The sequence below is a fragment of the Zonotrichia leucophrys genome, chromosome 1, assembly GCF_028769735.1.
Source record: "Zonotrichia leucophrys gambelii isolate GWCS_2022_RI chromosome 1, RI_Zleu_2.0, whole genome shotgun sequence".
In the NCBI taxonomy this organism is placed as follows: domain Eukaryota; kingdom Metazoa; phylum Chordata; class Aves; order Passeriformes; family Passerellidae; genus Zonotrichia; species Zonotrichia leucophrys.
This window is the reverse complement of record NC_088169.1, coordinates 29,144,180-29,156,274: the sequence shown is the minus strand read 5'-3', so window position 1 is coordinate 29,156,274 and position 12,095 is coordinate 29,144,180. Positions and strand designations below refer to the sequence as shown.

The following is a 12,095-nucleotide window of genomic DNA, read 5'->3' as shown; positions in this document are numbered from 1 at the left end:
TTTCTTAGAAATGCATGCTAGTGTCCACAAAAGGTTTGTAGGGTCTTTGTAAAAATCATTTCCACTCTTGTCAGCAAGTATTTTGGGGACAGGGAACTACAAATTTTTCTATACCATTACTGTCAGTTGTATACACAATGTTCAAAAGCCACGACTACAAGAGAGAGACTCTGCTTGTAGCAGTGCCACAGCAGAATCACTCATGCCAGAACTGAGTCAGAAATGCCCACACCTGACTTCTTTTGAAGTGCCTCTCACTAAATGTGACTTTGTCTTAGTACAAAGCACTACAAAATTCCTTACTCGCTCTTTCAAAAATAAATAAAACTCAGCCTAACTGTTATACTTTCCTAATTTCAAAATTAGGAGAAAGATTCAAAGGTTTTTTGCTTTAAAGCAAAGTACTCCACACCTCAAGTACAGCTCTGGGACCCACAATACAAGGAAGATGGTGAACTGTTGGAAGGAGTTGAGAGTAAGGCCTCAGTGATGCACACAGGCTGGAGCACGTCTCCTATGAACAGCCTGAGAGCTGGGGCTGTTCAGCCTGGAGAGAGGCTCTTGGAAGACCTTACAGCACCTCCCAGAACCTGAAGGGAGACAGCAAGGGAGCTGAAGAGGAACTCTGTACAAATACATGGAGTGACAGGGCAAAGGGGAATGGCCTTAAGCTGAAGGAGGGCAAATTTAGATCAGATATCAGCAAGAAATTCTGTACTGTGAGGGTGGTGAGGCTCAGGCACAGGTTGCTCAGGGAAGTTGTGGACAACTCATCCTTGGAAGTGTGTAAGGCCAGGCTGGATGAGGCTTTGAAGAACCTGGTCCAGTGGAAGGTATCACTGCCTATGGAATAGTTGAACTTTAAGGTCCTTTTCACCCCAAACCAGTGCCCGTTTCTGTGAGAAGAGATGGATACCTTCTTCCCCTGGGTGAGGTCTGGCTGCCTCTTCTTGGAGGCAGCACTGGAGGTGGAAGGCAGCTTCCCAAGCCAGCCTTTCTGTACAAGGAGGCTGCATCAGGACAACACTGAGGGACATGGTGTGACTCAGGGTGTCCTGTGTGGGGCCAGGACCTGGACTCCATGATCCCACTGCATCCCTTCCAACTCAGCTTATTCTGTGATTCTAGAAAGAACCAAGCAGATGCTCCATTTTGCTGAAAGCCTCCACTGCTCTGGAATTCTGAAATAGGGAGCAGCCATTCTGACTCAGCTGCATGGGGGTCAGTAAGCCTGGTATTTATTAGAGCTTTACAGAATTCAAAGAAATGCTTTCAGTTTGCAGTACTTAAGTTTATTTAAAGTTGTCATTTTTTAACCTCTCTTGGGGGAAGTCACATCTTTTAAGTCCACTTTAAAATTGTTAAATAGCAATGTGAATACATATGAGGGCAGTTAAGTAAAGGGTTTGTGTTATTTGAAAAATTTTAGTTCACAGAATATTTAGTAGAATATAAAAACCCACTACCCCTGTAGTGCACTTTTGTAGATTTCTTACAATTTTATACCTTCTCTCTGTGGTTTTGATTGCACAAAGTCATCCATAAGCACTAAAACCTATTTTTGTGGAGTTCCAACCTAAGTTATGTTATAGCAAACACTTAGCACATCATCTGTACATTAATGTATCAGCTACATCTTAATCCTCCAAAGAAATGCTAGAATTATAAGATCAATTTATTCAACTGTATGTACAGCATATTTGCATATTAATAAATAAATCAGTATTAAAGTCAGGGCCTCTTTCCCCACATAAAAGTGACTACAGTCTGACCAGACAAACTTTCTTTCTCTTTTCTTCCAAGCTCACCTGTGTGATTGAGGCTATTGGTTTCCACTTAGTACATTACAGTACCTGCAGGAGCAGAAACCTAACAGAACAGTGCTCACATTTAAACCTCATATAGAAGGTGGATGGGAGGGAGGTACTAAAAAGTGCATCAAAAGCCAACATTTTGTAGAGCAAAAAATTGAAGTTGAGAATGTGATCCTGTGGAAGATAATCCAGCCCAAAAGAAGACATGCTGCAGCAAGCACTAAGATCGATGCACATCTCTGTCTTCATAGTAAGCTGCACGATGCCAATCCTGTCCCATCACTCTTCAAGAATTCCAACTCCAATAAATGTCATCTTCCCCTCCACAAATTTATCAACACCACAGTCAGTGCAAAGTGACAATTCTTAAAATGACTGTTTGCCTTCACTCCGTAACATTCATCCTCACTGTGAAGAAAAGGCTCCTTTTCCCTTAAGTGTTTACTCCTATTCACAGAAGAGCCCATATTTGCACCTCTCCATGTGTGGTAGTGAATTTTCTATCTACATTCATTAGGAATCAAAAAGAAGTAGCAGTATTTTATATTTACTGGAAGTCTTCCCATTAACCCAAAAACTAGCTGTCCACCTTGATTTATACATAAAGTAGCTGCACTTTTTTCTTTCCAGCCCACTTTCAACGGGGTACAAGTCATGGGAACTGTGGGAATATTTCAAGTCTGATTGCTGGAGCTGGGAGAGTGAGGAGTCACATTGGAATTGAGATGTCTGTTTGCAGCACAGTGCGTGTGGGCCATGCTCCCATTGGGGTATCTGACAAACACAGGCTCGCAGAAAGGATTTTGGCACACCTGACAAACCTTTTTGTCTGAAAGAAGAATCGGGGCTCCTTTTTGTTTAACCTAAAAGAGAGGGGGGAAAAATTCCAAATGTGAATCTAACAAGAAGGGAAGGGAAATGATGGAGCATAATTGCAACTATACCAAATGGATAAAACAAAAAAAATTATAAGAATCTGCTGTGAACTCTAAGCAACACTGGCCTAACTAGGAATAAAAAAAAGCTTTACAACTGAATTTACCATTAACAAATTCTACTAATAAGCTTCAATTAATACTAAGTGCTGGATAATCTTTAAAACAACTTTTGACAGATGACACTGTAAAAAATTGAATTGGAAATTCTGACAATCCCTCTTAGTGAAAGAAATGCTAACTGACACTTGTTAAAGTTTCTGCAAGAACTTTGTTAATCTGCAAATCCCAGACTCACTTCATATTCATCCTTGAAGCTCACCAAGGTTATTTTTATTCCAAGGGCCCTACTTTCCCTTTTGTTTTACAGAGAAAACATACAATTAATTTTGAATCTAGTAGTTATGGCAAAATAAAAAAAACAACTAATAAATGCCAAATACATGAAGACAGCTTTGTACTAATTCTTCAAACTGCTTTTGATTACTCTATATCAAAGGACTCAACTGTAAATTTTCAAAATGCTTTTATTTAAAAACACCCCAGTAACCTACCTTCTCGTGCTTGTAGATTAAGTTTTCAGCTTGTGCTAACCCAAGTGCCACCTGAGTCATTCTTTTTGTGTGAATGCTTTGCCTCACTGCCCCAGCCAGGAATGGGGAGAGGAGCTGCACTGACCAGCTGTCAGGCACCACCTGCAAAACCAGGCCTGCGTCGAATTCCGCGGCGTGGTTATTGAGCAGATCCACGGCGGCCACGACGAGCGCGCAGTCCGAGGCGCCCGGCGCCAAATACACCGACAGCAGCAGGTGGAACAGCCTCCGCCTGTACTGCGAGTCCCTGCCCTCAGAGTTCCACACACAGTACTCCTCAGCAGCATGGAAGTCCTTCAGCTCATGGACAAGGATATGCAAAGCCTTCTCGTGCTCTTCTAGTTTCCCATATAAAATTGCACTCTCCATATGAAGGTCTGTGCCCTGGATTTTGTCTGTTAAACAAGAAACAAGGCAGTGTTTGCTCACTGGAGGAGACAAGTGCTCCCTCTCCCAACCAGTGCTACTGTAGAGAAGGCAGATGCTTGTAAGCACAGGAATGCTCAGATGTATGGAAACATCTCTAACAAAAGAGCACCACAAAATATGGGACAAAGAAATTACTTAATAACAGGTGATCAACCACGGTCATTGACGCCTTTTCAATTCTAGCCGACACTGCTACCATGTACAATAAACTGTAAGATGAAGCTGCAATATTTTTAACCTCTGCTTCTCCCAATATTATAGGAAATCACAGAATAAACTCCATAAAAGACAATAAAAATCCAATAAGACAATAAAAATCCAATAAAAAGACAATAAAGACAATAGTACTTCCCATTAAGAAAAGGACACTGCAAACCCTTAGTCCAGTTTAAAGTTTAAGTGTCAGCAATAGGCAGGTAGAATGGCAAGTTCATCTGGCATTTCAAAATAAAGGAGAAAATAATCTAATTATTGTAAAAGTGATAAAGATTTGGCATAGGCCTATGCATGGAAAATACAATGTGTAAAATGCATGGAAATACAATGTTTTTTCTCACCAAAATGTTTTGATTGTCAGGGAGGAACATACTAGCTTGCACTGATCTCACTTTCATGTAATGTAATAATTGTCACATAAGAAATCTCTTATTTTGAAGCACATGGATTTCAAGAGAATAATCCATTTTGTAACTCTTGGCTGGAAAAATTTGTTTAAAAACTGACTAAAAGATGAAAAAAACCGAGTTTCAATGACTGTGCTCCATTTGTACAGTATCCATCACATAACATTTTGCTGCCTGAAAAGGCAAGGAAACATTAAACTTTGGTAAATTATTTTAGTTGCTACTCCAATAAATGTTGTAATTTTTATTTCCATTTACACTGAATTTTTTCCCACTGAATTTCAAAAAATCATTTCACATCTTTCAGTTCAATAACAAGCCACTTCCCTTTCATCCACTATTCCCTCATTTCTCAGCCATAATCCTCCTTACCAGAGAAGATTTAAACATTTGGCTTGCTTAATTGTACTGTATGTTTGCATTCCAGTGGATGAAACATTAAAGATTAACCATTATAAGCACTGACCAAGGAAAATATTTAGCTCAACTGTTGCTCACCTTATACCAAGTGTACTTTGCACTTTTCACCTTAAAAGATGCTCATATTTTTATTTAACATGAACCCCAGAGTGAGTTTCAGGGTTATAGGTAACAAGTCCTTGGCAATTAAATTCCTAAAGTTTCACTTCCACTCACTAGAAGCAAGCTGCTTCAAAAATAAAGTTGCAGGTCTTTCATTTGCAAAAGGTTGCCATGTCATGTCATGCAAAATTTCCATGCTCATCATTTATAAGAAGGTGACTATTAAGAAAATTGTACTGCAGATATAAGAAGGTGACTATTAAGAAAATTGTACTGCAGATATTTGTTCTGGCCAGTTGGTATTTTGTCTCTGGTGCAGCAGCAAACATACCATAGGAGCTATAGAGATACCAATACCAACACACATGCTTTCTAAATTAACTTGAGTTTGTTAGAAATACAGCCTATCAAATAAAAACACAGAGAAACCTCAGATCTTTTAGTTTTCTGTCCTTGGAAGGACTATGATTTTGTGTCCAGCTGGGAATCACATACAGCATTTATAACAAACAACATGCAACCTACCTAAAATAAAGCGAATTCTATAAAGATCAGATTTCTGAAGCAGACTGCGAAGTTTCAACAGCAGCTCAGTTGTTTCTGTACAATTATCTGTGGTCACAGATTTTAGCTGAAGTATTGCCTCCAAGTACAAGACAGCTAGATGAGTATGGTACTTCTCTTTCTACAGATGAATAGAACAATGTTAGCTCAGTTTACAAATCTCAGTCCCAGAAATAATAGTGATGAATATTTACTTAATTACATACAAACGTGTTTTAACTTATTTAATTTGAATTAATCAAACAGTTTTTTGTCCATACAGACAGATAACTTAATTCAGAGCAGCCTCCCAAACTACACTGTAAATACAGGATTCCTCATATTCAGGTATGTTCTTTGACCTTTTCTATTTCTGCAATAAAATCTGACAAAGCCACCAGAGGTAGAAAAGCACTCTGAAGGCACAGTGCTTTTTCTGTTATCCACAGTCCAATACTCATCAAAACAAGCTAATGATTTGACTGATTTAAACATTCTCACTAAATCATTCACAATAATCTAGTAGTTTTTAAAGACCAAATTGATTTATAACCCAGCTTTTACTAGCAGGTAGATTTAATTGTAAAATATTTTCACAAATATTTTACAAGGCACTGTGTTTAACTCAAAAAGTTTGTTTGGAAATATCCATGACATCAGAGACAAGTACATTCATCAGTCATGGTGTAACACACCTGCAACCCCAATAAGGGAAAACCACTGATCTGATGTGCATTTGAAGAATGTGAATTAATGCACTGACCATCAGCTCTGCAGAGTTTTTCAGTGCTCATTTCCTTGCTTTATTTCTGAGTTAGAGAACTTCTGCTGTGCTTAAAATGTTTCATATCCAAATACAACATTTGGCTGCTTTTGTATTAAGCTAAAGCCCCCAAAAGTGTAATACACTGTCACTTAGGACTTGTGAATGCATCTTTTGGCATTCAGCATCAAGAGTCATTTGGAATCCTAGTGAGGGGTGCATGGTTTAATTTGATTGTTAATTGTTCAAATCACTCTAGAAAGACAGAATAAAACATTCTCATTTGTAAAACATTGATTCAGCAATTTTAATATATTGCTGCCACAGTGCAGTAGGATCAACCTGTTGCCGATTTTCTGTGATCTTACCAGAAGAAGATTTGAGCCTCATCAAGTGAGTGAAATAGTGAAGTATGCAATAATCAGATGTAACCCCTTAAGTATGAGGGGACATAAGCAATTGTTTTGCTATCAAAAGCACTGAAAAATTCCAAATACTGAAGGTATCCACTCCTCATCTTTTACTTTAATCTTGAAAATACTCCTACCCTACTCTAAGTACATTTGAAAGGCTTCATGTAAAGAAGCCTTTGTATGTAAGAAATATTACACCTATTTCTTCCAGACATTGCCTCTTCTCCGCCTTGTTGATCATAATCTGCATTCTGAATCCTATGCCTACTTTCAGCATTCTCACAGAACTCACCTGTATTTTTCTTTCCAGTACTAGATGTTCTAGATATTTGACACGTGCTTTAGGATATTTGTTAAGGCAACTGATGATATCATCTGGATTAATGTTGTTTTTCTCCTGTTCTTCCAAAGGCCTTTTAGTGAAAATCTGTACACCAACCTAGAAAGAGTTTATTGCATTTAGGAACTCAAGGGCAACTATTTTTTAAATTAAATAAAAATTTAAAATTAAAAAGGAATAGCACTATTGTTAATACATTGTTCAGGAAGATAAACACAAAACCTTGCTCAGCACCACAGGATTACACTACCCTATGCTTATCTTGATCTCACTCACTCCTATCTGCATATCTCAGTTTGCAGTGTATACACTGTCCAGCCAATAAACCTTGGCTTGGGCACAACATCCACAAAAAATACTGAATGGATTTACACAACAGAACAAGACACTTCAGCCTTTGTAGCAGGATAGCTCAAATTAGAGACCAGAATGTTCTAAGCCACATCTTTTCACATGTCATGATATAGACAGAGCAAAAGACTTCTGTAATTATCAAACCAAAAGCTTAGAAATGTGCCACTGCACAAAACAGCTATGCTTAAATTGATATAAATCAGGCAGTGACAAGTTCCAGCAGCACAGAATGTCTGATACAGCACCAAACATCACACTTTTTTTTTTATTTTGGCAGATTAAGTTAATTCTTCTAGCAATGAAATCTTTTCTTGAATGGAGGCTATTTATTCCATGTCCTGGTATACACAGATACCACCCATTCTCTTTAAAATAAGAGAAGCAGCAACAGCTGACCTGCAGGTGATTTATTTATTTATTTTAAGATTTGAAAATTCTCTTACTCAATATGAAGAAAACACAATATGAAGACATGCTGTATTTTTCATGCCCTAAACTTTGTTTTCAGAATAAGAAGAGGCAATTAGCACTAGCATTTGCTAATAGAGGGACTTGGATGAACAGAGAAACCTCCAAGTTTCTCTGATGATCACTATTTAACTGGCATTAAATATTCTGCACAAGGTCCAATCAGCTATCAAGAAAAACCAACATTAAGGAAAATTCACACACCACTGCAGGGAAATACTGATATTCTGTTAAAAGTATATCAAGCACAAACCTCTTCATTTTTTTGTAAAATCCATTCAGAGTACTTCCACACTAGCTCTTGGTCTGAGCAGAATGTAAGGAAGTCCACTATGTAGTCATAGAGATCTGAACGTGTAGAATCTTGAATGTCTCCATCAACTATTTTCACCCATAACTGCAACAAAAATACACAGATTAAAGTGCTTAAAACATGTATCAGCTCTTCAAGCTCAAACTTTATGTCAGCAATTAAAAGACTTAGTCCAAGACTTGTGGAATTAGAAAGAGTTGAAAAGAACACCAATTGCAAGGAACATCTCTGGTCACTCATTTTTGCCACCACACCCTTCTCTTGCATCTGGTATATTCACCCAACTCAGACCCAATACCATGTGGGCTCATTCTGAGAGTGTTTAAAGGAGGTACACTTTTATCAAAAGTCCTTTTCTCCAACACATGGTATACTTTTCATGTGTTCTGTGTGTGCAAGTTAAAAAGCAAATTATACAAGCAATTTAGAAGCAAAACTGGTTTTCTGCTTTTCTTTTGTTTTGACTGAAGAATGACAAGTATCATACGATATTATTTTTATATACATTATAATTGGAATTAAAATGTACTACACCTAGCAGACCAGTTTAGCAATAAACCTTGTTTTTTGAAATTCCAAGATTTCTTGCACATGACAAATGTGTTTTTGTTGCCCTTACCTGCTTTCTTTTTAGGTCATTATTACTATTCATATAACTGACCTGAATGCATTTGATTGGGTTACTGTGTTTAATGAGCTCAAAAAGCTGCACAATAAGGCAAACTTAAGATATTGGATATTGTTTGAGACACATGAAGAAGATTCTAATTTCCCTAGATGGAGTTTTTCAGATAGCAAGCAGAGAATTATTAAGTCAGCAGTGTACAGGCCACTGCTAGTATTAGTGACATCAGATGGAAGGTCCCCAAAGGGATTACTAACCCATCTGAAACCCACAGATCTTGCAGAATGTGTTCATTCTTCCTCACCAGGTAAGCAAATAAACCCTCAGTTGCTGTCAATGTCTGCCATGAGAATACAATGCTGTGTTGCTGTGTGTATACAGATTAATCAGCACAGGGCATGCTGCTTAAGTCCCACAAATATCTTTTAAAGTGATTGCTTGATTATTTTGGCAGTTTTGTCCATCTTTTAGGAGTATAAACATATGTTCTGGTATGTACAGTTTTGCTTTAACAAGATCATACAAGCATCTAAGTAGCTGTCAACTTCAGTAAGCTCTTCAGACTTTTCACATCCAACATATTATTTTATTAAAGGAAATCTTAGCATAAGTTTCTTATAAACACACATCACAACTTTTCAAACAGTTAAATTAAGACCTCAGATTTTTATCTCAGAGCTAAAACAGTATTTTGGAATGGTTTTCAGGTGACACTAAAAGCTTTATTCTAACCTGAAGTGCTGCAGCATCCTGACCGTTGTAGTGATACAGGAGACCAAGTGCAAAATACCTGTAAAGAAACAGAAGATAATATTAAAATTGCTAGAACTTTCCCACTAATTTCATTATGGATTATTAGCACAGAGGACAACAAATAATGGCTTTCAATGACATGCACATGGCCTTGTCTACACTTCAACAAGATTCTGTAGGCTGTTTTTATGAATCAAAGGAGAGAAGTCCTGCCCTAAAAGGGTGTCTCCATCATTCCTGTCCCCAAGACAGTTTGTAGTTACTATATCCCATCCAAATTACACCAATTATGTGCCCAATGCCATTCTGTCAATTTTATGTACAGACAATACACACACACAAGAACTATTCCTCCAATAGTTCATCAGTTGTTATTAAATCATATTTTATTATGTGTTTATTTAAACTCTGTTTTACTGTCAGAAACATTTTTCTTTACTGTGGTATGGAGTCAGGTCAGACAAAGAAAAGCTTTGTACAGTGCAAATTCATTCAATGAATGAATGCATGAATTCATTCAATTCACACCTGCAAAGGTGTGCCTTGCAAACAGCACTTACCAAAAGGTTTTAACAAAACACCTGAAATAAATGAAATCACCCCAAATACAACCATAATTAAAGACTCTTCCTCACCACTATAGTTGCTACTACTGCACCAGAGAGTTTAAAGCTAAAGAAATGAAAGCCAAAATAGATATATCACCTAAGGTTGGAGTTTGTATTTTACACATTTACTATCTAATGTTTCCTGCTTAATGATTCATTCTCTGCCTGCTGCATTTCTGGTTTGAAGTCATTTGCAGTCATCTTAAGGAACCTCTCTCTGGTCAATCAGTGGAACATAGAAAGCTTGCAATTCAGAAGAAAGAGGTCTTTCCCTAAACAAGCAGCAACAATTTTAAAGCCACTAACAGGTTAAAAGCTTTTACCTAAGGTAGTGCATCCTTTAGGGCATCTTTTCATTCTGTCTGCGTAGAACTACTGCAGCCATTCCACTCTGCCAATATCTCAAGGGCAAACATTTAACTTTTTTCTCCCAAACTTGTACCAGTTCTTTGTGTTGGATACAGAAACTTTCATGGAGAATTCTGCATTTACCAGGATAAGACAACGCATATCCCTTACCTTAGACTGTCAAGTAATAGCTTTTCACCAACATTTTTAAATGCTAACAATGTTAATTCAGACTGAATTGTCTTTTGGACAAGTGTAAGCACAGGAACTACAAGTACTCAAACATATTGTTCAATAAGCCAAGAGCATCTAAGGCAATTTTCCCTCTGGTCTAGAAGGTAAAATATTAAAAAAATCCACTTACTTTTTGTGTTTTTCCAGCCAGGCAGCACTATCTGTTAAAAGACAGAAGTTCTCTGAAACTAGAAGATCCAACAGGCTCTCATGATTTGCCTCTGCATACAGTTTGAGTAGAGCAGTGTCAATATCCTCCTTGTAGCCATTTGCAACCTCAGTGCTGCGGACTTCATTCAAGTAACTCATGAGGAATCGTTTGCATTTTGTCATCTTCTCCTGGTCCCCTTGGGTCAGCTGGTTCAGGTCAGCGTACTCGTGCAGAGGGGGATGAGACCGGATAAATGAAGAGGAAGTAGGCAACAGGAAGGGGTACAGAGAGATCAGCTCCCGGACATCAAGCTGGCCGCTTCTGCAATTACAGTGTCAAACTAGATGAAGCAAAAAGAAAGAAAAAGTATACATAGGCACAAAAAAAATGTGTGCTCACATATGCTTAGTCAGGACACTAGCATGTAGGCAGTTTTTGCTATATCTTTAGGGGAGGGGCCGTGTGGGTTTGCTTTCTGGAGGGGCCCCCTTTGGAGGTTTTCTCCCAAATTTGCCCTAAACCAGGATAAAAATGCCCTAGGGTGATGTTATGAGGCTTGTATCCCCAGCTGTTTATGCTGGGTGTTATGTTCTGGGCCTTCAAGACTGGCTCTGAAAAGCAAAGTTTTGTTTTGTTATCAGCCTGCTCATTCCCCCACAGTCAGCAGGACACAGCGCAGTACAGGGCTGCTTTTGCTTTTTGCTCTTGCTTTGTGGGAACTCAGCACATCACTCCTGATGTCCAGAGTTGCTGAAGTAACCCTTGGGGGGCTCAGAAATCCTCCAATGTTGCCAGAAGTGCTTGGTGGTTGGATTTTGACCCTGCATGGGATGTGCCACCTAGATGAGGAACGAGAGGATCACTTGGGAATAAGTGGTGAAGGAATTGATTAGTCACAGGGTGAAAACACAGGTTTTGGGATCTCAGTACAGGGGAGTTCTTAGGAGACAAGATGGAGGAATTAGGGCGTGCCCTGTCCTTCTCCTCTTCTTCTTGTCATCCATCTTTGATGGTGATGCTGGCACTTTGGGATTGGTTCACACTAAATGTGCACTTGTTAATAAGGGTAAAAGGTATTGGAAGGTAAAGGTAAATATCCTATACATAGTTTTTAGTATAAAAATAGACGACTGCCCAGAGGGAGGTCAGTGTGCCCATGGCTGTCTTGCTGAGCAGACCTCTGTCAGGCTGGGAGACAAGTTTGTAGATAAGAATTAATAAACAATATTGAAGAGTGAAAAATCTGAAGAGTGCTTTCGTCCTTTG

General features: G+C 38.5%; 1 protein-coding gene across 3 annotated transcripts in view; it reads right to left on the bottom strand.

Moving 5' to 3' along the window:
* Nucleotides 1-1,270: 1,270 nt before the first annotated feature.
* TGFBRAP1 (transforming growth factor beta receptor associated protein 1) overlaps nucleotides 1,271-12,095 on the bottom strand; it is a 33,534-nt gene continuing 22,709 nt past the window's right edge. For all 3 annotated transcript variants that reach the window (XM_064710172.1, XM_064710162.1, XM_064710181.1), the window contains exons 6-12: nucleotides 10,809-11,150; nucleotides 9,468-9,525; nucleotides 8,051-8,194; nucleotides 6,928-7,074; nucleotides 5,442-5,601; nucleotides 3,304-3,737; nucleotides 1,271-2,677 (exon numbers count right to left, since the gene is read on the bottom strand). In XM_064710172.1, the coding sequence (XP_064566242.1) occupies nucleotides 2,489-2,677; nucleotides 3,304-3,737; nucleotides 5,442-5,601; nucleotides 6,928-7,074; nucleotides 8,051-8,194; nucleotides 9,468-9,525; nucleotides 10,809-11,150 (1,474 nt within the window). In that variant the 3' untranslated portion in view covers nucleotides 1,271-2,488. The remainder of the gene's footprint in view (nucleotides 2,678-3,303; nucleotides 3,738-5,441; nucleotides 5,602-6,927; nucleotides 7,075-8,050; nucleotides 8,195-9,467; nucleotides 9,526-10,808; nucleotides 11,151-12,095) is intronic.